The sequence below is a fragment of the Zootermopsis nevadensis genome, unplaced genomic scaffold (assembly GCF_977971745.1).
Source record: "Zootermopsis nevadensis isolate Lab colony 2312 unplaced genomic scaffold, Znev_1.0 Znev_ptg000019l, whole genome shotgun sequence".
NCBI lineage: Eukaryota > Metazoa > Arthropoda > Insecta > Blattodea > Termopsidae > Zootermopsis > Zootermopsis nevadensis.
Window position 1 is genome coordinate 7728567 of NW_028259151.1, and position 26516 is coordinate 7755082.

General features: G+C 36.3%; 1 protein-coding gene and 1 long non-coding RNA gene across 3 annotated transcripts; one reads left to right on the forward strand and one right to left on the reverse strand.

Moving 5' to 3' along the window:
* Positions 1 to 976: 976 nt before the first annotated feature.
* On the forward strand, positions 977 to 24082 carry Smox (Smad on X protein). 2 transcript variants are annotated; one of them, XM_022078950.2, is made up of 8 exons: positions 977 to 1347; positions 5629 to 5700; positions 7895 to 8088; positions 9363 to 9659; positions 10162 to 10320; positions 11943 to 12167; positions 13010 to 13154; positions 15750 to 24082. In XM_022078950.2, exons 1-8 carry the CDS (start codon positions 1151 to 1153, stop codon positions 15871 to 15873), a joined length of 1413 nt encoding a protein of 470 aa, XP_021934642.1. In that variant the 5' UTR covers positions 977 to 1150; the 3' UTR covers positions 15874 to 24082. The 2 variants fall into 2 exon arrangements, with proteins under 2 accessions (XP_021934642.1, XP_021934644.1); XM_022078952.2 differs by lacking the exon at positions 5629 to 5700.
* On the reverse strand, positions 23569 to 25866 carry LOC110837126 (uncharacterized). The gene is made up of 2 exons (XR_002545593.2): positions 24839 to 25866; positions 23569 to 24625 (listed from the first exon to the last, which is right to left on the reverse strand). It is a non-coding gene; the product is annotated as an uncharacterized LOC110837126 (long non-coding RNA).
* Positions 25867 to 26516: the final 650 nt, after the last annotated feature.

Below are 26516 nucleotides of genomic sequence, written 5' to 3' on the forward strand. Positions count from 1 at the left end.
CATGAAGTGTGTTGTAGCACGCAGCAAGCAGATCTGTATCATAATCTTGTTACCCGGTTAAGGGGCTTAATTTCTAACCCAGCACTTGGCTGGTCTTAGAGTAGAGGTAGCTTGTTTTTGACATTGGTTGAGAAATGAAACATGTTTTACTAGTTATACCTTGGATGAACAAGTGATGATGTTAACATATTTGCATGTGTCTTTTGCACAGTGTCCATTCATTGCATGTCATGTTGTAAATATGTTTGAGCCCATCTGGCAGTTATCTTTTAACAGTCAAAGTGCTAGGACGTCTTTTTCACAAGTGGAACAAGTGTTCATTGCCCTACACTATCTGCCATCTCATTCTCATCTTACCAGAATGAGTTTAGGGAAATATTTCCTGATTTTCTTGTGCCAAAAACATCAACAGTATCTAGTTTGGTGAACCATTTCCTTAACACAGGAACTCTTCACCGAGATCAAACATGAAGAAATAAGTGAATGCATGTATCACTGAACGTGACTGCGCAACAACCAACCCTTTGCGCGCAAGTACAAACCAGCGGTGACTTGCTTTCCGACCAAGGAGTATGACGGACGTAGACAATGTCAATGACTGGTATCTCTCTTGTTCGTGCATGCGCATTGGTTGGTTCAGCAATTTTTATGGTCTTCGAAATGGTTGATATTATGGCATATATGGACCCAGTTCCAAGTCTGGTCCTACCTTATGCTAGTTCTAGTTACCATGCATAGTACAGTAGTGCTGACATCTAGTAATCGCAAGTCCGTTTAATATCACAGTCGCGGAGTAATATGAACATTTTTATTGCTAACTTCAAATACAAGTATAAAATTATAACATTATAAGAAAAATATTGTTACCTATGTTATTACAAATTAAATGTATGATTGTGTTTATGGTCGCCTTTCTAAGTGAAAATAATTTAGAAAAAAATACTTAATTTTGGACTATGTTTTAAGGCGCAGGGGAAATGTCTGGTACGTTTGTGAGTTGACAACATGTCGTGTGTAGTTGACCAGTTGTAAAAGACTGGTCTGGGATGTGTTGATGGTGTCTAAACTCTTTACTGATTGGAACTTGCATATAATTTAACTTTTTAATAGACGTTAGGAGTTTGTATAAATATTGGGATTTCATGTAGCTATGACGTCTATGCTTCCGTTTACACCTCCGATCGTAAAACGACTTTTGGGGTGGAAGAAAGGTGAAGGGGAGGATAAGTGGAGTGAAAAGGCTGTAAAAAGTTTAGTGAAGAAACTGAAAAAAACCGGTGGTCTAGACGAATTAGAAAAAGCGATTACAACACAGGACCCTACTACTAAGTGCATTACAATACCAAGGTTGGTATATACGTTTTGTTTTTTAGGGATTGAGTCGGTATTTGCGGCGGCGGTGGTGGTGGTGGTGGTGATAACAGCAATAGTTGTATGGCATTAGTGGTGCGGTGGTGTTGCTAGTTAGATATACGTAGGCTGTCATACATGCACTTTCCCATTTAATTTGTTATGAAATTTTGTAATCTGACGTCCAAGATCGTCTTGATGCGTTTTGTAGGATGCCTGTGTCTGAATGAATGACCTTGACATTTGGAATAATGTCTAATTCTGAATCTTCTGGGAACAGAAATTAAACACTGAATTACACAACAGTTTTCAGTATTTTATTTCCTAAGTTGTTCTTGAAGCTGTATGTGACATTGATTTGTTAAATTATGTAAATGTGGTAGTATCTAAAATAACTTCTGTAATAATGCAGAATTCAAACTCTTCATTATTGTTGTAGGTTTTAGCTTATAGTGACATTTTGCAACTTTGTGATTCAGATATTTGCCTGTGAGTTCAATTTAGAAGTTTCATGCATTTATCACAATGAATCAAATAATTTTATTATAGCAGTGAAATGTCTCAAACATAGTATTTATACAGGTTGAAGTAAGCAATATATTTACCTTCAGCAGAACAGTTATTTACAAGATTATACCTCACTGCAATGATATTTGTATTTTTTTGTCCATTTTGTAAATTATAATATTGTAATGGATTTGGTGGTTACAGTGTGGTGAGTTCTTTTAAAATGGGAGATGGATGTATTCCACACACTAACATAGTTTATTATTTCCTTCCATAATGTTCTGTTGGCTTTTAAATCAGTCTTGATTATGGATGGTCTAGGCTTCACATTGGTTATAATCGTTATTTTCGCTGAAGTACACATACAATAGTCTGCTTCTGTGTCCCGTTCACAATTCAGCATGCCACTCGTACTCGCAGCTCTTTAGACATGTAGTTGATGACTGATTTTCTTGAACAAAACACTGGATTGAAAGGGTGCTGGGATATTCCGCTGATAGCAAGCTTAATGAAATGGCTTGTTTCATGTACCTCATTCTGCAGCGGGTAGGCAGTTAACAGCTGGCTGATGTAATCATGAGCCACTGTCATGAGTGTTTGTGACTGCTCCTTTCCTACATAAGGTTACTTGTCTTGAGTAGCCCCTAGATGTGGCAGCAGTCTTTCCAGGTATACCACTGTCATCTCAGCCCTGTGTTGATCTGGGTGATCACTGTCTATTAATGGACCTTCATCTGGTCACTTACAATCTTCAGATGTTAGCAGGTGTAGTAATGAACGCCATGTAGCTGTACCGGTCACACTGGCTGTGTGCTGTGATTACTTGGACACTGTGATCGTGAGTTTGAATCTCACTCAAGGCATGGATATTTTCCACGACTTTCTGTGTTGTGCTGTCCTGTACAGATAGAGGCCTTGAGACAGACTGATCCAAGGAGGCCTACCAAATGTTTAAAAATGATTTAAAAACCTCACATGTGTGAGGAGGCTGGGGTCCTTCAAGGATTGTATGATTTTAGACCATAACTAGTTGACTCAAGTTATAAATACTGAAAACAGTCAAATCGAAGGAATTTGATAATTACTAGAATGAAAACTGCAATGAAGTTGGATTCATTGTGTTATTTAACAGGTTTTGTTACAGCCATTTATAAATTATCCTAATTATTTTCAGCCATAAAGGTGAGTGGATAATTTTATTTAGTGATATTGTTCTTGTTTGTTTGATGTACTTCACAATACAGTGACGATGTATATCGTCCACATCACATCATCTACTGTCAGATGTCTTTCAGTATTTGCATTCTATTTACATGTACTATAGTGATATGGGATATAAATTAAATTAGCCCAACCCACAACAGATTTGGTTTTGTTTGAAAACTATAAAAAGCATGCCCAAGTAAGAAAAAGGTAATTTTGTCTTTAACCCCTTAAAGCCTATTGGTAATTATAATCCCACCTACTTCAGCAATTAGTAACTCTTAATTTTGTATTTGTGTGTTTTATGTGATTCTCACTGCAAATGTATAATTTCTTTAAACATCATTAATAAATTGGTCTTTATAATTGTGAAGTGTTGTGTTTGCTTTGTGGTGTAGACTAACTAAATCCTTAAGTATTAATTGGACAAGCTTCAACTTCAAAGGATTGAATGTTACTAGCTTAGTGACTGAAATTGTCATTAAGTAGTGTATGTAACTTCATCAGAACGTCAAGTGAACAAACGAGACAGAAGTAACCAGTTACCATATTGTAAAGTAGTGATTTCAAAATTACAAGAAATTTAAGTTATCAGTTTTAACCTGATTTTATTTTGTAATCTTATTTTTATTCATGGGAATGTAATCTGACTTCTAACAAAAGAAATCCTTCCACAAACTCTGTAATATCACTTTTAGATGTATACATATTGTTCTGTTGATTGGTAATTTTTTCTGAAACAAGGAGTTTTCCTCCAATAAGTCAGTGTTATGGAATGTTTTAAATGTAATTTTTGGCACAGTTTTCTATTATTTTATGACGCTATAAAACTTCATCTTTTGGGGATGAGTTGTGTTGATTTGCAGATCGGGAATTAGGAGGGAAGATTATGAAAAAGTTTTAGTGACCACATGGTTAGGCAAACAGGGGACAGAAAGAGGTTTTGGTAGCCATGTGGTTAGGAGAATGGTGATGGGGAAAAGGGTTTTGAAGACTACATGGTGAGGAGGAGAAGTGACAAAATAAGTTTTGGTGACCATGTGATTTTTGAAAGGAGTGATGAAAACTTCAGCAGATATGTGGTTAGGGGAAGACATGGCATGGTTAGAGAATGTTCAGTGGTTTAGTGAGGAAAAAAAGGTGAATGTCTTGCCAGGGAAGCGTGAGTTGATATTCTTCATGGAAACAGAATGCAGAAGTCTGTCAAGAGTTCACAGTGCCATTTATTATGAATCTGGACATGAATGGCTCATCTGGTTTCAGCAGTGCCAAGTGAATCCTTTGAGGGACAGGTCATGTCTAAAGGACTCTGATCACCACATCATGGTGTCCAACCTTATTTCTTTTATTTTTTGTTACCTGAAATATTTTGCATGGAAACAATCCTCGAAGCTTGAAGCCATTGAAGAGCAACATTCACGAGTGAATTTATTTTGATCAAGGCTGTGTTTATGTTGTATGTGTAGCAACATGGTTAATCAAGTTAATTCATTTCTGGAATTAGCTTTTGTACTTGAGGAAGTTACTTAAATGGAGACCATGTAAAGTAATAAGTGTTTGTGAATGGTTGTGTGCATTTTATTATTTGCGTCACATTGTATAAATAATAAATGTTAGAATTTTTGTTAAAGTTTAGATGATATTTTCTTATAGTATGCCCAGTTTTTCTGTACTTATTTTGTAAACTTTTATGACTTTGTTAATATCTCTATAGAGATTATATTAAAATTATAGGAAGCTGAACTGCTTTGCTCTGTGGGTGCAATATGCTAGTACACACTTTTATATGTAATCTTTATAGAAAGAAGTTGACATGTTAACTACAACTTTACCAGACTTTGTTTTAACTTGGTTTTTCTATGTAATGTACATTTTTTGGCAGCCTGTGCAAATCTGGTTTGGCTTATAGTCATGCCTTCTGCCGTGGTGTCTCTGTGTCAGAATGTACTTTCTGCAGGTAGGACAGAAAAAAAGATGTGTTGTGACCGCTTTTGACGCAGGTTCTCGTTCGGCAGTCTGATTATTGCTACATAATGAAAAGAATTACCAGGATCGTTACAGGGACAATTGCTTTAATACTGATGATATGTTGTGTGTAATTTAATCTGTAGAAATTTAACGTATTAAAAGTCATAAATCAGTTGTCTTTGTGCGTTGGTGATAGCACTCCGTCATTACGTATTTGTACATGACAGATGTAGGAGAATTAATGAAATCTTGGATTTTGGGGATTGGTTTGTAGTGCGATATAATTAGTGGAAGGTGCTGTTGAAAAATTAAGATGTTAGTACAGAAATTGGGTGGGTCTAACATAACATTTTTCTTGATTTTACAGTACAGAAACTGCTCTTGTAGAAGATTGGGTTAAATGTAACATTTTTTGGTTAGAAAAATTAATTTTGACCTATAATTGATGCTGCAGGTCAGTAAATATTCCTTTGCTTTCTATGTGGGCCTGTTCCCATAGTTCTGTTGAGGCACAGCAAGGTTTAGTGAGGCTGGACAAGCTAACTGCTGTACCAGGCTTCTTACAGCATTTTCTTTAAATGGTTTGCGTTATTGTTACAGTTTACGTGCTGAGCGGTCTCGGGTGACGCCTGGGGGGGCGCTAGTGCAGGAACCTACGACCCACGGCAGCAGGTTAGACTGATATGCTAAAATCTGACTTAATGCTGCTAGGTGATAGAGGGCACAACAGCACATACTGCTTGCATGTTAAACAGTTTCCATTTTATATCCATTTTACATTAACTTACAGTCTTAAAAAATCTGCTTTTGTAAATCATGAGATTTCTTTCTTGATACTGACATAGCATGAATTTGTACTAAAACATAAAAATTAAATTAGACTGTTTTTGGTATATGAAGTATTTGGAAGACTATGGTTAGGGTATTATGGACATGAGAAATGGAGCTATTTTCATAACTAGATACTTTTGAATTCTTGCCAGTCTTCATTCATTATTTAACAATTTCTGGTTCTAATTCATCTGTTATAACCTGCAATTTTGTAATTCACTTTTATAGGTAGATAGACTGTGGATTCCGATCCTTGAATTTAGAATAAATTAAGTTACAATAAATACGGAATACTTAAAATCATTGTCATTTTCTAAAACTTACATGGCCTTGGGTTTTGTTCCATTGCTGCATTACTTAGTGTATGTATTTTTAAGTACTATCAGGGCTTTCAGTGATAACTTAGAAGGCAATTGCTACAATCCAGTAACATACAAAGAAGATGTGTCAAGACTGTGTCATGGAGATTATCCAGTTACATCAGAAGCAGCAAGAATGTCAGTTTGTAGAGGAATTATTTATTTACTTTTTGAAATTATTTATGTTTTGATCCAGTTAATAAGAGAATAGACCTCTTTAAACTTTATGCACCTTTGACATTTTTGGGTGCAGGACATTTTTTAAAATCCTCCGAACATCTGGATACTCTTAGATTTAGATGTAAAATACTGATAATTTTTTAAACTTTTCCTCATTTAAGTTAAATACGTACAAAGTGAACTGGAAATTTTCTGTAATGAAGCATAGTATTTTAACTTTACTTTAAGAAATATGATAACAGATTGAATGATCAATAAATACCCTGAAGGTGTGAAGAGATCAAGTGTTTTGTTTTGTGGTATTTGAATGGGTTTTAGGCTGAAACAGCTCAGGTTATTATATTAATATTTTTCCTTAAAAAGTATAAAACAGTTAATGGACTTAAGAGATTTAAGGGGTTTCACTGTTAGTGGATGTAAAAGTTGTTTAGAATGTAAGAGTGCTAGTCCAAAGGTTTGTGACAGAGGTGTGTCATTGAACTGACTCATATTCTTGGACGTTTTCCTTCATCTGTTGGTTAAAAAGCACACATTTTGGAAGAAGAGCGGGCTTTCAAAATGATGATTTATTGATGTAGTTTTGGCTGATATTAACAAAAGGCAGTCATGGTCTTAAACATTTATATATTTAATGTAAAAATATTTTATTGAAATATGACAGAATATTACAGAATGCTGTAAATGCTCACAGTGGTGTGATAATTAGCTGATTCTCAGTAGCTTACATATTTTCACTGACCCGGAAGAGGTTAAAGTGTGATTACTTTGAATTTTAATGTTAGCTAATTGTATTTGGACATTGTTTTTTTTTTTCAAATTTAAAATTGACTTTATTTTTCCAAACGTAAAATTTATATATAGTATCTTCATGATTAAGGCTATTAGTTTGCTATATTTAGTGAACCAAAGCAATTACAATTGAATAAGTAGCTTGAGATATGTACAGAAACAAAGTTTCCATGTGGTCTTTGAGTCACATGATGCATGATGTGTACAGTGAATGTTGATGTGATCCATTGCTAGAATGATTCATGAATTATTAATTTGAAAATTATGGATGGAAGTGGTTTGAATCTGCACTTTGTGGACTTTCCTCATCCTTATAGGTTACAGGCTGGTCAATAGTTTTTTTTTTTAGGATAAAATATATATTTGTAATGCTGTACTTTTTGAGTGATAATTCTGAGGTAGTATGTAAGGGGTGGAGGAAATATATCTTGTAAAGAATCATGTTCATTGAACATCAGACAGTATATGAATAATAGTGAAGTTGACATGCCCATCAATCTACAATTCTCACAAATAAATATATTCCATCCATTCATTAGAAGATGACTTTTATGCCTGGTTTTAATGGCGCTATATGTTGCAGATATTTTTGATAGTGCATTTTAGTATAAAGTTTGCTTTGTGTATTATTGAATATGTGACGTCTTTTAAGTATTATAATAATATTGTGTTATTTCTTGGAAGTATATTTCATGCTATTCTGACAGGTCTCTGGACGGAAGGCTACAGGTGTCGCACCGCAAAGGCCTTCCCCACGTCATCTATTGCCGTTTGTGGCGCTGGCCTGAACTGCAGTCTCATCACGAACTTAGGGCATTAGACAATTGCGAGTTTGCTTTCAACCTTAAACGGGACGAAGTCTGTGTCAATCCATACCATTATCAACGTATAGAAACACCAGGTAAGCCATGTGTTTTATAAGAAATTGTCTTCGATGAAAGTCTTTATTACATAATTTATCTCAGTACTTTTGTAGGTTAAGGGTGGATAGTCTTATCATGATGGAAGTAACAGAATTGCTTACCTAACACAAATTTTAGGGAGGCTTCTGTCTGTATGGATGCTGTAACTCCCACCAACTAATTGTTAGTACTATCCTACAAAAATGATACCCAAATGCATTCTTTGGAACTTGGATTTTGCATGGATTTTGAACAGTTCTGTGAGTAAATTTATCTGTGCCTGAAGACTTGTCCGTTAAAGACAAACATAATATTTCTGAGTAAAAGTACAATTTTATTGATAAACATTTATAAATGCAGGTGCAGACTTACTGTCAAAGTAATTAGAAATCTGAACGCAATTTTTAAGCAATAAAAAGTGTTTTTTATTAAAAAAATTCAGTGTGATAGAGATATTTTGTTTTTAGTTGCAATAACGAAGTATCATGAATTTTGATGCATTTTCCAAAATATGCCATTCTTCACATAGCATCATGTTCATGCTTTGTGTTGAAGATTGCTGTCTTCTGGGTTGTTGCGCCATGTAGTCTGGTAGATGTCCGCCATAGACTGCGTGTATGTGCATTGCACAAAGATCAGAAATTGAGACAACCCAGTTATATAAATGTGTTGATGCATTTTAAAATTAGTGTTATTCAGATTGGTAGATGTACTTTTTTTTGGTTTTTTTATGTTTTCAAACTTACGTGTCTGCAGTAATATTAATCTTGGTTTTTATGTGTGTGTGGAATTGTCCAGTGTGATAACTTGGTCATTGGCAGTTATGAAGGGTGTACTTTAAATTGAAAGATAACTTTATTCCAGTCTCTGTTGCTGGTGCATTAAGGCAATGGCCTACGTAAGCGATAACAAGTGAGCTACCCGAGCTGCATAAGCAGCATGGGGTGTCATATGACATAAGGGAATCGCTTGTTGTGTCCTACGTGAGAGACCGCAATAGAAGCACACGGTCTTCCTGCGCATGCACCAGTGTACTGCACGGTCAGAGCTTTCTTGCGCATGCGCCTTACTGGCTAGCGCAGTGATTCACGCGAAAATATCAAAATATTTGATCTCGGACTTTGGCCGCTTCCCTCTCCTGACCACTTCACCGGAACCTAGGACAGCGCCACACAAACACCCAGTTTGATATTTCCGCTTCACCCACGCAACTCGCACCGCTCGCATTTAATCGCGGGTAACAGTATGGAGACATCACATTGTCTTGTTGCAGCATTACCAGCAATCCTAGTTCCACGCCACACAACAGCAAGTGAGGATTGTCAGTCATCCTTGTTTCCTTCTGCTGGAAGTGGCGGAGAGTTGAGCAGTTCGGTGCCAGAGAACACGCAGTTTCCGAGCCCTGTCGGCGGTGGGGGCACTGGTTCAAATAATTTAAGCACTCTGCTGCAGCACTCTCCCATCACAAGCCCAACCCTGGAGCCCCCCCGGCCCCTTCCAACTACTGAGACGCCCCCTCCAGGGTACATGTCCGAGGATGGAGACAATGTTGACCACAATGATAATATGAGTAAGTTTGAAATTGTGGAATTAAAATCACTCAGCAAAACTTGTCTTGGTCTGTAATTTGTCAGTGATGTTCAAGCCCAGATGTGGGTTACTATAATATTGCAGTCATATAGTCTGCAGGGTAGCCAGTGCTTTCAAAGCCACTACAGTTAGTTATTTCACACATTTAGGTTTACATCTTGACTAACTGCAGAGAGAGAAAAGATGCTGCAACTTGACTGAAAAAATGAGGGATATTTCTCTCTCAGAACTAAGTAATTTTGCAGCACGTTACATATGGACTGCTAACAACACTATGCTTGTTGTTAAACTATTTTTGAAAGTGTTGTGGTATACTTGCAGTTCCTAAATTCATAAACCCAAAAATGAGGTTTCTAGTCTTATAAAATATTATTGTCTAAAGAGACAGTGCCTGAGGCAGAGTCTGTGGTCATTTACTGGAACTGGTTGATAATAATAATTGTATAGATCTCTCATTCATTTTGGCAAATTTAATTTTGTAGGTATGTCACGTCTCACTCCAAGTCCTCCCATTGATGCACAGCCTGTTATGTATTGTGAACCAGCATTCTGGTGTTCCATCAGTTATTATGAACTCAATACTAGGGTGGGAGAAACGTTTCATGCTTCTCAGCCTTCTATTACAGTTGATGGCTTCACAGGTAAGGAGGAGGTACTGGTTAAATGAATCCATTAACAACTTTTTAGTGAGTGATTACATATAAGCTGTACTATTTTATTCAGGGCTGTGGAGTCGGTACTAAAATCTCAGACTCCTTCTCCTTCACGAAAGCTCAATATGTATTAGTAATGGTAAACCTACTAAAATGGTAAATGGTACCACAAGTGATTTCATCACCACCATGTTAATCATCAGGCTACTTTTTAGACTTATAACCTATATTTAAGTATACGGGGACGGCAGTGGCCGCGCGGTCGCTGGGACCATGGGTTCGAATCCCACTCAAGCCATGGATGTTTGTCCACGTTTTTCTGTGTTGTGCTGTCCTGTGTACAGGCAGAGGCCTTGCGACGGGCTGATCCCTCGTCCAAGGAGTCCTGCTGAATGTCTATACATCAAGCCAATGAAAAGTTGGGACCTGCAGTGCTCAGGCACTTGAACAGGTCGTTCCCAGTATCCCAGTATTTAAATATGTGTCTAATGGTTATTGCAGAAATCTGTTGATTTGTAGACAGTTTGTATTCTTAAGGTACTGGAGCCAAAGTTACAAGGCATCCCACACCATGTGGCTCAACGCGTCGTTGAATCTCCTTAAGCGTGAGGCCACCGGCGGCCCACACGGTAGCGAAAGTGTTCTTAAGATTTCATGTCGAGTCGGAGTTGGTACATTTTACCGACTCCGACTCCACCTAAAATTGCTTCCGACTCTGACTCCGCAGCCCTGATTTTATTGGTGTTATTTACATAATGAGAGCTTAGCTGGATCAAAAGTATTTTAGACCAGAGTAGCTACATTAATAAGATATTTTGTGTTATTTATATTTTTCTTCTGTTATCTGTTCCATGTGAGCTGGCGTAGCTCAGTCAATATAGTGATTGGCTATGGACTAGATGGCTAGGTTTCGATCCCAGACGGGGGTAGAGGATTTTTCCTCTAGCCTCTGCATCCAGACCAGTTCTTGGGGTCCACCCAGCCTCCTATCCAGTGGGTACCGGGATCCTTTCCGGGTGGGGGGGATAAAGTGCGGCCGGGGCGTGATGCTGACCACTCACCCCAATCTAGTGCCACGGTCAAGGATGAGAAGGAGCTGTATCTCCTCCCCCCCCCCCCCCCCCCCATGGGACATGTAGTGGGACAGCTTTACTTTTACTTTTATCTGTTTAATATATTTTGTGAAAAGGAAATATATCCTGATTATCACATACTTTTTGACTCACTAATCTAGATTAATTCCAGATCTGGATTACCCAGCTCCCCACATAATCAGAAATAGTCAAATTTTGCTGTATTTTGAACATGTAATATGGGCATGATTTGGTTTTACCAGGAGCATAGGTCTAATTGCATTTACCAGCAGGACACTGAGAAAACTGCACTGATATGAATGAAAAATGTTATTTGTCCATCTTAACATTACACGTACTTACATATCTGTAAGAGTGTCTGAAGAGACCATATCTAGTCTTTTATTAGCTTGCTATAGTTATAGAGAAACAAACTCATTTATGGAGTTCAAAATTATTTCAAGTAGGGTTCAGCATTAATTACAGTGATTGTTCATACTTGTTTGCTGTTCTGTAAGTCCTTTCTCTTTCCTGTAGATCCAAGCAATTCAGAACGGTTTTGCTTGGGCCTTCTGTCAAATGTGAATCGCAATACAGTGGTAGAACAAACAAGGCGGCACATTGGGAAGGGTGTACGTCTGTATTACATTGGTGGAGAAGTGTTTGCTGAGTGTCTCAGTGATTCTTCAATATTTGTCCAGTCGCCCAACTGCAACCAGCGTTATGGTTGGCATCCAGCAACCGTATGCAAGATACCACCAGGTGAGACAGCGCTTACATTGTAAGGGATATTGTATACCACTGGTTTTTTGGGTGTCCTTTTTAAATATTTCAGTGGCATTAGCGTGATATCACACCAAGACTGCCAGATAGCTCGTAGTCGTGGTCGATTTAATGCTAGCAGTGAAGGGTTGGTTTTCACACTTGTAGGGTAGCAGCCATCTTTGACGTATGGATTTCCGTGGGTTTTGAAAATTGGTATTCACATTCTGGCTTTTTAAATTATGTTTGTGGACGGAGAGAAAGAAAAATTTTCTTTAACTTTCTGTAATTCTCTGAACACGGAGCCTGCTCCATCTATTGGCTTAATATTGGGCTACATGCTGAATTACAGATTATTTTTCTGGGAGACACTGCCAGTTGTAGTGGATTCCTTGAGCATTTCTCAGAGATGCTGGGACTCTTGAAAGATCATAATCTAAGGAAACATTAAAAGACTGATGTCATTTAATAGTTGGCATTAGCCATTTGATGCGGCTGATAGCCCGAGAGGATTTTATTGTACACAGTCCCCTTGAAAGCTCAAGATCTTACATTTAGTACTCCTTATGAATATTCTAAAATTGTCATGTGCGCCCAATTGCCCACGGTCATATAGTTAGCGATACCAGCATTAGATCATATTGCATAGAAATTACGTAATTTATCGCATGTAGACGATTCCTGTTTGAATTTTCTCAGCAGTCTGTGGTACTCATATTTAGTTGTTTGCTTTTGCAAGAAAACAACTTATTGTACCATGTGCAAACAATTCTTATTTTACAGGTTTAATAAGGCATCTTGAAAAAAACTGCAGAGTGTATTTCTGTAACTCTTGTCCATAGGCTGTAATTTGAAAATCTTCAACAATCAGGAGTTTGCAGCTTTGCTGTCACAGTCTGTCAGTCAAGGATTTGAAGCTGTATATCAGCTTACAAGAATGTGTACCATTCGAATGAGTTTTGTGAAGGGCTGGGGTGCCGAGTACAGGTATGTAAGTATGTATAGCACTGATAGTATAACATTCAGTAAAATTCCTATGCAGTGATATTCAGCGAACCAACGTTTCTAATGAATATTGATTTTAAAAGGAACACTCATTTATTTTTTCTGATGATATTTTTTTTGTAGGTTGATACTTAAATGTACTGTTTGTACTAAATAGTTTATTATGTGATGTTAATAATGATAAAAATAGGTACAAGGGCATTTCAAAAAGTAACAGCAAATTGACAATATTTCACGAAACGAATACCCCAGGCATTTCAATCTCCCGCGCAGGGAAGATACATTCTTAGAGAAGATTTTGACACCGCCCAATAGATGGCGTGGCATTCTTAATTAGAAGGGATGCATATACAAAATGGCGGCGTCCTTAGCTGTTTGCACCGTGGAGGAGCAGCGAGCAATCATCGGATTTTTGTGGTCGGAGGGTGTGAAACCTTGTGAAATTCATAGAAGAATGCTGCAATAGTATGAAGATGTCTGCATTGGCGAGAGAAGAGTGTACGAGTGGGTAGATGCGTTTAAAAATGGGCGAACATCAATCTGTGATGACCAACGCTCCCGTCGTCCATGATACTGCACGCCCTCACATGGCTGCTGCAACTCTTGACGCCATTTGGAGACTGAGATTTCAGATCTTACAGCATCCCCCATACAGCCTTGACCTTGCTCCCTCTGATTATCATGTGTTTGGACCCCTGAAGGACACTTTGAGAGGACGAAGATTTGGGAATGTTGACGAGATCGAAGAAGCGGTGCATGCCTGGCTGAAGGCACACCCAAAAACATTTTTTTCTGATGGAATAAAGAAGCTGGTTCAACGGTGTGTGAAGTGTATTGAAAAGGAGGGTGATTATTTAAAAAAATGACATATCATTTGTATCTCTATTTAAATTATATATCTCAAAATATTTAATTTGCTGTTACTTTTTGAAACGCCCTCGTATATAAGTGAGTGCTTCATCTAGCATCTGCAGGTTAATCTTTCTTTTGAAAACTCAGGTCACTTTTTGCAGCAGTATCACTGGTCTTGTATTTGGTGTGTGCTTGGTTTGTTTCCTGGTCAGGTTATTGGCTATCCTGCCTGAGGTTTCTTACAGATTTCAAAGTTCTCTATAGAAATACCAGGATAATATCCTCAGATATTCCTTGATGGTCTCCAAAAATAATTTGTGGTGATTTCCCATTTTATAAATGCTACATGACTTCAGCGGTTCAAATAGCATAGTATAATCAGGCTTTGCCCTGCTGACCCAAAATGAGAGACACAGGGCAGAGTTTGTCAGATCATTTGTATGGTTTTGGGACACAGGCGGTGAGCCAACGCAGTAAATAAGGTGGTGACACAACAGTTTGATGTTGGCCGTTAAACTTTTAATAAGTAGAATGGATATTTTCCTTCATGGTTTCTTCAGTTATTTCATTAACATGCAATCAAATAGTTTACTATAGGAATATAGGAAAATAGGAACTACGATGTACAACATGTTTCAACATTTAGTTATGCTGCATTTTGTCAACAGAGTTTGTATGATTTTCTGAATAAAATGATTATTTCCCTAAATGTCGATCAACCGTTTGGTCATTGTAGTGGAGGTGTGTTATGGTTTCACTCATGTACAAACTGAATTTTCAAGCAGTATTTAAGTGAATTTTGTGTGAAAAATGGTAGACCCTTGTCGTTAACCATTTGATCTTTGTTGGTTTTAAACAAATCATAGTAGCAACCTCTTACGCATGCACAGATGTGTACACACGTGTTAGGTTACCCCTTTATTTGGCAGGTTTTTGAAATTGGAACCGTGATACACGTTGTGTAATAGTGGCTTTATTTTGTTCAAGTTGTTGAAGTTGTTCTGTTGTTACGGAATGCAGAACAACTTTGATAGCTATGGTGGTGAAGTGGAAGACATTTCTTTTGATGTGTCCAGCACTGATACTTGTATATTAGCAGCAAGAATTATGGACTTGGTTAAGGACTAAGTATAATTTATTTTTCGTGGGCTACCAGCCGTGTAAGGTGGACCACCTTACACGGCTGGTAGCCCGAGAAAAATTCAAGATTTTCTTATGTTATTAAGTATTTTGAGCCATGGCTTCCCTATATTACTTCTGTTGGAAAGTGAAAACTGAACTGAATACATTCTTTTTTGGCTCCATGTTTAGAAAAAAATAGTAAGGTGAGTAGTTAAGGTCATGGAGATAGTAATGAAGTTTCTGTACTGCCAGACTTTTTAGGCGTGAACATTGTGTTGTACAGTGCACGTGTCTGGTCACTTATCGGTATCTGTAATACTGTGTAGTGCCACTTCAGTTATAAACGGCAACAATTATTTACTGTCAACCATCTTGAAACAAAATGCTTTGCTGTTATATACCATCCTTGTTTTCACTGATGTACTGAACAGAAATAAACCAAGAATAGACAACATTTTAATTACCAGCTATATTTGTGTGAAATGTAACATTCAAGTTGTTCAATTATTTTTCTGACATATTCAGCACTGAATAATTCAGTTAAATTTGATTTCTAGTCACAGTTAACAGTTACTGTCAATTAGTTGACTTGAATCTGTTTAGGAGGCAAACAGTGACTTCAACTCCTTGCTGGATTGAGCTGCACTTGAATGGCCCTCTTCAGTGGTTGGACAGAGTCCTGACACAGATGGGATCACCACGATTACCGTGTAGCTCAATGTCGTGAACCAGACCTCGAGAAGCTTCGAGAATTATTAGCTGCTGCTAGTTGTAGCTGTCACCAGAAATCTGGCTTAACCAGTGCCACCTGAAGAAATATTTTGTACAACAGAACTGAAGGAGAAATTTTATCTGGTGCAGAACCTTGCAAATGCATCTGCGTCTGTCTACGGACATAATCGAGTAGTGGGTTATCAGATGCAGGAGTGTACATAGAATCTTTAAAGAAAGATTTGTAGAGATAAAACACATACTGAATTGAAGGAATATTTTATAGTGTTGACAGTATGAGGGGAAATTAATTTTCCACTTAACTTTCTGTTGGAGGGACTGACTTTTGCATCAGCTGCTCCACTCTTTTTGTCATTGTGGAATAACAGAAAGGGAATGGTGGTGAGTGGCGGACAGATTTGCTAACAACTTGATCAGTTGACAAAGTAGGAAACTGAGAGAGTAGGATTTCTGTACAAATAGTGATAATTTATTTTTAAAATCTCATATGTGTTTGTTATTACAATTTACAAAGTACTGCTCTGCTTCTTACTGTAAGTCACATAATAATTCTATGTTGAACCTTAGGTTAAGATATTAATACATAAAATCCCATGACCATTCTGTCGTCTGGCCGTTTGTCAGGTGGGATTAGAATGCTTTGTGTATGTGGCAGATGTTATTTCTAAATTGCTCGTTGTCTCTCTGGCTTTCAGTTGTTTCTCTGTTCACGCGTTAATATTCTTTCTTTTATTGTGCTTCTCTGTTCTTTTAGATGAAAAGGTAAAATCATTGCAGAATGTTACAATGATATTTAATGATAAAGGATCAGCGATAGCTTCGGAACCAGTAGGAAGTGCTATTTGTAGAGGCCAATACAAAAATGGAATGAAGTTGTGGCGACATTTTACAGATACGACCTGTTGCCTGTTTTACACAGTATGAACAGTTCCAGACCTGTGTAGCTGCTTTTTTTTTTAAATGAAATGTGTTTAGTATTTTGTCCTTAATGTGTGATTTACAAATTTTTATTTTTCCTTGTCTGTAATTTTTTTAATCTACTGAGTTATTTTAGATATTTTTACATCCACTGTCGCTGTTACATATTTTCATTTGAGTTATATACATCGTGCTGTATTGAGAATGAGTGTACGTAACACACATACATTTAATTTCTATGCTCAAGTGCCTGTCATGTACAGGTTTCTTCATAGGAAGAGATATTTCACAAATAAAAAGAGGAAAGGAAATACTTCCTTTGTGTGCTCTTGAAGTTACAGCTTTCAGTAGTTACAAACTGTATTAAAAACTACTTAAAATTGTGGCAACCCACTGAACATTCATCACATGAAGTTGCTATAATAGGGATTATTGAAGTGAATGATTTGTGAAGAACTTGGTTTTGTATGTGTTCTCCCATGTAATCCGTTTGGTTTGATATTTGTTCTGAATGGATCTGTGCCTGGTGCTAGAGTAAACCTGGTAATGCGGTGAGTTAGGGATTGAACCCGCGGGGACCTTCTGTCGTCTTATATGGATTTTGTACATTCAGCATACAGGCAAAGCAAAGAATTTTGTAAGACTTTCGTGAATGTATTGTGGAAGTTGGTCTTCCTTTTTTTTCAATCACATTAATTGTTTGATGTTTAGTTTTCTTCTTCATTCTTCTCTCTTGTCATGAATACCTCTTGAAACTCTTGTCCACTGATATTTGTTTTTTTATTGTTATTTTATCTGCAGACTTCATTCTTTTTCTTGTCATGATCTTATTACATGTTTTAACCTAATTATTGTAATTTAAGAGATTACTTTCAGTTACAAGTATAGGTTTTGTTCCTTCATTTTGTAGGAACAACCCATTTTTTAGGTTTTCTTTTACTTTTGAATACTTCTTTAGTGTTCAAGATAAGACAGATTGATAGTGGTATGTTTAACTGTACCACTCTTTGATGTGTTAACCATTTTGAAAATGTACGGTTTAAATTGCAGGTTTTATTCTACTACATACATATACTATGTAGTTTCTGTAAATATACACTCTGAACTACTCTGAGTATATAATGAAATAAAAAGTATGCAGAATTATACCTCATTAAATTGGACTGCAAGTGAAACCATTGTGTTAAGTACTTTGTTTGAAGCAAGACTTCGAGATAATATGATTCAGGACTCGTCACATTATGTTAACTGTTAATGCATATGGAACTTCATTACTAATTGATTGTGCTTAGAACAGTGTGTTTTGCTGAAACCTTAAGACTGATTAGTTGCTCAGTAGCTGGTTCTGCATAACCATTGCCAAATATCTAAAACAAACTTGCTTTGCTAATACTTTTGAGACCAGAATACAAGAATTGCAAGGTATGCATCTTGTGAAGAGTTTAATTCAGAGGCTAACCAATACAACTCTATACTATTCAGTAGGTGATGTTTAGACAGGAAATCTTTTCAGGTGGGAAATATCTGTTTTGTTAAATTCGTATTAATTATATGAACTAATTTTGGTGCCAAAATTTTTAAATTTTTAGTTGGAAAACTTTTCGATGCTGTCTTCTTATATGAGATTCATTGTATTCCATTTCCATACAGTTGTTTTATTATGCATTTTATGTCTGTTAAGAAATAAAAATTCTGCAAATTAAGAAATTTGAGACATTCAGTTTAACAACAAAACAGTTGCTAATTGTTTTGAATATTCTGCATTTCTGCGCTCTTAAATTGTATCTTTTTATTCCTTTCACACTAAGTTGTGCAGGTATCCTTTTTTGAAAAGAATGCATTATATGTAGTTTGGGTACTTAACCGTGAAACATGTTTGAAAAATTGTAGATGTGTTTCTTCTTGGAGCTTTAGCCAGATAATTTAATTTCATGTTGACTAAGTACAGGTAACTCTCGGTTTACGAATGAGTTCCGTTCCAAGACGTTGTTTGTTCGTTATGTGTATCTTGCATTCCTGAGCTTTTACGATATGTATCATATGCGTTAGCAGCTATTTTAAAGCATTAAAATCATGTACTAAACATTGAATGTTCTATACAATACATCTTATTATAATGTATGTATGCATTATGGTTTATCATATATGATACATAACCACTACTATCACAACCAGCACTACTATTTCACTTTGGACCAATGATCGCTTAAATTTTTAAAAATATATTTTTAAGTCACCAAATGCAGAACTACACTTGACCTTCTAAGACAGTGGTATTCAACCTTTTTTGTTTGCGTACCCCCAGATATAATTTCTCTTCAACTTTGTACTCCCAAAGTTGTTGGGGAATAATACAAGTTATACATAGTATATAATCTACATCTAAAATTAATTACATTACTGATTATTCAGTGTTGATCATAAAATAATATATATATATTAAATTTCATGTACCCCCGAGGGTACGCATACCCCAGGTTGAATACCACTGGTCTAAGATAACCTAGGCAAAGCAAGTGATTATCCTATTATATTATAATAGGAGGAATCACCGATTTCTTTCCCGCGAGAAAACATCCTATGCGGCATGGCACGTAAACCACCGTTTTTTACTGGCTAGATTAGTTTTATTAACCAGGAACAGTTCAGTATAATTATCATATAATAATTTTCTGATAATTATTGTAATAAATACATTTTATAAAAGTTTATTTATTTAAATCTTACAATTATGTTCGCTATACATTTGGCATTTTGTTTTATAAGGAACTCTATCTATTGGCAACTTTAAGAAATTTTGAATGAATTGTGACGTTTGTTATAGTGAATGTTCGTAAATTGAACGTACGTAAACCGAGAGTTGCCTGTATAATAAATTATTCTTGGGCTACCAGCTGTGTAAGGTGTAAGAATGTGCTGGTCTCGACATCTGAGCATAAGCTGAGCAGGCTAGATTTCTTTTTTCAGAGATTCTCCAAGTGTCGAATGTCATGAAATACCTCCTTCCTGTAAAGTTTAGTGATGTATGATCTGAAGCTTTTACGGTGACTAAGTATAATAAATTCTTACACAGCTGGTGGCCCGAGAAGAATTTATTGTACTCCACGTGGGTGTTTCGCAGACGTGATAATTACTTATAAATTGTAGTGTGTGAAGGGTCCAATGAGGCAGTTATATAAACGTAGTATAATTGTCAAAGAAACGATTCTTTGGTGCAGTAAATAATATTCTTTTCTTATAATCATATTTCTGTGCATTATCCTGGTAGTTATTAATTAAAATCTAAATTATGTTACAACCTGTTTTTTTCTTTATCACGTTTTTTTATGGCAGCCTGTTTCAGTGCAAATTGGGCCACCCTTAAGCTGCACAAGTTCTGTGTCCAAAGCAAAAATTGCGTTTACATGTAAACCATTACCTTTAGCACCTTGTTGAATTACCCAGAATGCATTAAATGTTAAAATTTAGTTGATAGGTGTTACAAATGTATTAAAAATGTGCAAATGAAATTATGTACATAAAACAATATGCCTGTTTAGGCATATCAACATATGATGAAACTGAGTTAAATCTTTTTGTTTTGATATTATTAAATATTGTATTTTTTGCGGAATGGAATGAGAAAGATGCACCATACTTGCAGTTGCTATTATCAGAAAAACAAAGAATCAGCTTGCATGAAATTAATGCAGTTAATTTTCAACATCCAGTTAATTATTTTCACACTTAATTTGATAAAAACAGTAATGTGAATTAAACCAACAGCATCCATAATTCACGGATTGTGAGCTTTGTTTTCTGACAATTTCATTCTGTCAGTATCTGCTATAATCTTTGCCTTTGATGTGCCGTGGTGTACTATAGGGAATTGGTTTCTTTTTATATTATTAATAGCCACATTTGTATTTATTTTGCTGTATGAATATTTTTCTCATGAGCCATTATGTGGTCCAGTGTGTAGTCACCACTAATTGGTGAAGATATTTTTTTTTTCGTGTTGAGTACACACCATTCACCATGGTGTGCATTGGTGGTTAGCAGGATTCACGACCCATCAGTACATGGGTTCGATCGGGACCGCGACATTTAACGCTCCTGCTGAAACCCTTTTTGCGAGATGATTATGAAAGTGGAGTATTTGTTGGGATGCCACGGAGAAACCGGGGAAACCCCAGAGGAAACCTCCGTGATGCCTAGTCCACGGCCTTGCCCAACACAAGTTGTAAATCTGAGCACCGCCGGGAATCGAACCCGGGACCCCCAGTATTACAAGCCCAGCGTTCTAACCGCTAGTGAAGATATGAAATTGTTACTGCGTACTGTGTTTGCGTGGAGATTCTTCCACTAGAATCCATTTTTATATAGTGTTTTATTGACTTTATGATTATGATAGCTAAGTAAACTAACCACTTTATTATTTCACTTGGTCTGTATACTCACTTGTAGGGCCTCCCTATCCAAATTGGTCGAGGGGGAGAGGTCAGACTAAGACAGGTACCCTGGTCCTCCAGGTTAGGGGTTGGTCGCAAGGCTAACAACCTTGCACTGTAAAAAGGAAGATGTTTCGAAACCTCAACCTCGGACAGACGGACCTAACAGAGGACCGAATGGAAGAGGAGAATTGAGGAGGCCATAGAAGAAGAGTATACTCACTATAAACATTCAGTTCTGACAAATGTCAGAGTGAATAAAGTGTTTTTGTATAAAGGTGACTTGCATGGAGGAAGCTTTTAACATGAACATGATGATCAGTGACATCGTTATGTCTTTATAAAAGTGGTGTTTGATATTGTACTGGACCTAAATGCACCAGATGATGGTTTATTGGAAGTGAAGTTAATAAAATTGTGGTTGTGGATAATATGAATCAGTGCAGTTCACTGTGATCTTAGCTTGCTTGAACTTTTTTTGTCCCCCGGTGATACATACACAAAGGAGTTTAATGGTGGTATAGAAAGACGTTCTGATTGCTACATAGACTAGTAGCTACTTGCATGAGACAGGCAATTTCGAAACACCTTAACACTATAAACTTTATGTAACGTCCATTTTCAACTCCCAAGGAAATATTATTTTGAAAATGTTACAAATATTTGGCATGAGAGTAAATTGATTTGTTAGTGAAAATTGTGATTGAGTGAATGGTTCTTTCTTGTCTTTCTTTTTCTTACAAAATATAGTTCAATGCAGAATGATGAGTGTACAGTGTGGTGGCAAGTATTGTAATTTTTGCTGCAGTTCATGACGTTGCTTCGCATTGCAGGTAACACGAAGTCAGTAGCCTGTTTATGTGGAGTTATGAGGTATGAAAAAGAATTTACTGTAAGTGGAATTATTTTATAAAATAACTCGTGCAGCAGATGGAGCACTGTAAGTTTTTTCAGTTACTAGGTGAAACAGTGAGTTGAAAATTATGGTATTAAATGTACAGAGAATAGGCTTCATATTTACTTGAATCCTGTAGGTTAGTGTTACATGTAAAAGGGCTAATTGTAAATGAAATAATTTAATTTGTAAATTCTAAGTAATAATAACTCAGAGTAACTTAGTTAAGAAATGATTTGTGATATTTTCATTGCAATAATACTTGTTTGATACTGATAAAATTTGACTGTGAATCATGAACATTAACCTGAGAAATGCCAGAAGAAGAGTACAATTTTTTCTAATGATTTTTATAACTAAAATGTTGAAACATTCTCTGCATTGTTTAAATTATGTGTCTAGTCAGTCACTTTGTGTCATTTTATAATTTAAAATATTGGAAAAAATACTCATGTCTTTATTGAGGTACATTGATGGTTTTTAACTACTGTATGGCATCTCTGGAGTTAGCAGGGCGGACAGTGTAGAGTCATGTATGGGGAGTCTCCTTGATGTGAGGACATTAACTTACTGCTGGCTGCCATTCAGTCCAATACATGATCATCCAAACTTTATAAACAATATAATTGTGGAATGTGTCTGTATTTCTGTGCTTAAAAATTATGAATGATGACATGCTGTAATTCTGGAATATAATGAAGACCAGAATATTTTGTATTTAGGAAATCCTGTTTTATGTGAAACTGCTACCTATATTTCTAAGAAGAAAGGTTGTATGTACACATGCTTACTGGTTTTCCCATAAGTTCAGCACCATAGGAGAGCTATGTTATTTGGCAATATGGAAAATGTAAAGACGAAGAATTGTCGTAAATCTTGTGTTTCCAATCTGAAATGCTATAATTTTTTTACCTGGGGCAAACCATTACTGTGCTACGCTCTGCATTATCAGTAGTAAAAAGTTATGACAATGTTGCCACATTGACATGACAGCAAAAGGGGAATGTCTTCCCAGAGTAGGGAAATGCTGTAGCGAAGGAGACGTGGCCGGAAATACAAATGAATGAACTCAGGAAACCCACAGCAACCGGTGAAGTGTCTTGTCAATGTAGCAACATTTCCGTAACTTTATTATTGATGATATAAAGAATGTTGCACCATAATGGCTTGTCATAGGTAAAAGATGCCAACTCTTAAAATTGAAAACGCATTATTTGCAACAACATTGTCATAATTTTTATTATTATTCTTATTTATAGTTTACCAAGTAACAGTTGTCCTATGGCTGAAGACTTATGGATCATACTGTGCGCACACACTGTGTTGAATTACAGTTCTTACAGACTGTTCTAGAGAAGTGTTGAGTGACGATAGTGGGCATTAGTAGGATAGTAATAGTGTGGAATCTGGTTATTTGTTTAAAATAAAATTTCCAATAGCTTTTAGATATGCAGGATTTGTTTTATAATATTTTATATCTGTGGAACAAAGGAAGCTCAGTAGAATCAACAGTTTCAGAGTTTTAATATTTGTTTTATGGGGGAGAAAGAATTCTTCCTCTAAGGTTGATGTTTGAGGTTCAAATTATAGAAATATTTACTTGATTTCCTTTAGAGTAAACAACTGCTGTACGAAATTGTTCCAAGAAAAATTAAAATGAAACAGATAACTTTTGTAAATATTAAGCCCTTTTTAAAATGAAGTTAGTAAATACTGAACGCTTTTTAAGCATTTGAAGAATTACCTATTATTAATAACTGTGCCATAGGGAAAAAGATTTTACAAACTGTAAGATCAAAGTTGACTTGGTTATGTGAACATGATACTTGCTTTGTGTTGAATATGGCACTTTTGAGTTTTTTATTTCTTAATATAAACATGATTTTCTTAGGCATACCAATATTAGTTTCATGTAAAGATATGTACATAATTAAAGGTTGAGAAGAGACCAGTAGAATTCAGTTGGACTTCTGAATTGAAACAAAATCCTACTACCAAATTTTAAAAAATATGTTCTAGAGCAGCGTTTCTCAACCTATGCTACACATGCCACTGGTGGTATGCGAACTAAGTAAGAAAATCAGAAGTTAATATTAATGTAATAACAGTTTTCCCTGAATGCTTTTGGTTAGTGGTACATTTAAAGTGTTCAATTAGAATTATTGGTATGCCAGTGAAAGAGGTTGAGAACCCCTGTTCTAGAGACTACCTCAGTAATGTACTCTTGCGTGTTTGCAACACTGAAGAATTGCCCGTAAAATTGTCGCTACTCATATATACTTCTATAATTCAAACATGCTAAGGTCTGTTATATTCATAATTCCATGGTATTTAGTTTAAGTCATGTTTTAATTGATACCTACAGGTTATTCATGAAAGGACTGATTATTGACAATAACATCTTTTGTTCTGTAGTGTAGGACACAGTCTTCAACAACTAATGCTGTAAAACTATACTCCCAGCATTATTTTATGCAGGTGTGCGAACATCGGAATAATTGGTCCTACAAAGAAAGAAAATGAAAAATAAAATAGTTGTTCATGCAAGTTTTAAAAAAGTGGTCTTCTGAGTACTTGTATGTGGATTTTAAAGAAGAGGAACTACGTTTAATATAGGCAAGGTCTTCTACATATTACCAAAATATGTTATTCTACCCTTCCAGGAAATGATTGTTGCTTACATGTGCAATATGTAATGCAACAGTGTTCAAACTTACACAGAAACAGGCTGCTATTGCACCTCACACTATTGCAAACGCCTCAGCAAAAGAGTTTACACATTGATGTACTTCAGTGTAGCTGGCAGGTCTCCAACTTGAGGTTCACAAAATTCATTCATAATTTAGATTTGAAGTTCCAAATAAACATTTCAGAATGTTTTATTTTGAGCAACATTAATTACAGACTATATTTTTCCTTGATTTCTAATGGACTCCAGCTGATCATTCTATATTCATTGAGCCTTTGATTGTCAATTGCCATTGTCCTAGCTGTGCACACTTGCAGTTATACTTCTGGACTGCCATAGTTCAAATATAGGCACTTTTTTTTACATACGAGGCGCGTCCCAAAAGTAAGTTTCCCACTCGTCCCACAGCTAGCAAACCTTATATTGAGCGAAGCGACTGTGCGTACGTGATAGAGCAATGACGTAGCATGGCGCATGCACTAACGGTACTTCCCGCGTTCTCACAGTAGCATCGTTGTAGCTGTTGAAGATGGAGGTTCTTATTCCAGCTCCCGCCGACTGTGAAGTGCGGTCAGTGATAAAGTTTTTGAATGCACAGAGCATAGCGCCGATCGAAATTCATCGTCAGCTGTGCCGGGTCTATGGGCCTAACGTCATGAGCAAGCAGATGGTGCGTCGCTGGTGCAGACAATTTTCAGCAGGTCGACAAAGTGTGCATGATGAACAGCGCAGTGGGAGGCCATCCATCGTTACAGACGATCTTGTGGAGCTTGTGCGGGAACGCATTATGGATAATCGTCGCTTCACAATTACGGAACTCAGCAGTCATTTCCCGCAGATTTCCCGCACCTTGTTGCACAAAATTGTCACGGAGCACTTGTTCAAAACTTTTTCAGACGAAAGTTGTAATCTTGATTAATTTTTACATTGTGTACATTTTTTCATATGTTGTGCTAGCTGAATGAACTTTATATATATGAAAAATGTGTACTTTCATATTCACGTAAAATTACAATTTTAGTTACCTATTTTAATTGTGTACCCTGTTATTTTTGAGTATCAGTTCATAATATTATCAGCCAAATTTGCATAGGTTTGAATGGATATTATCCAGGTTTAAATTAGAAACATTATAAATAGGCCCAATCCCTATAGTAGTAGTAGATGATGATTATAAATATGATCATGGGTTTTGTCATAGTGGTGAAGGGAAATCCCTGTTCCTATTAGTAATTAAACTGGTCATCCAGCCTGTAATTGATCATTTCACTGATTCTGCAGTTCTGTCTTACAGAGCTGATGTTTTGGCATTCTTAATTAATACTCAAAATGTTAAGAATGTTTAGATATTGGAGTTAAAATGAATATTACATAAATGTTGACTTAATGATGTCTATATTAAATATGAACAATTAAAATTTGCAAAAAAAATGTGACTGACCACTAAGTGGAAGAGGGTGGCATACACTGCAGTGACTGCACTACATGTCATGTTAAGAAACTAAAATAACATTGAAATACATTAAAAAAATGTTATTAGCAGCAGAGTACTGAAAGAAGTTTAGGTGCTGGATTGTCCATACACATATTATTAGTAAATGTAGGTAATCTCGTCATAAACTCTGTGCAGGCCAAATGGTAATGAATTTTATTGTGTAGGAAATGTGTGCATCCTTTTCACAACTGTTTTCTTGATCTAATGGGAG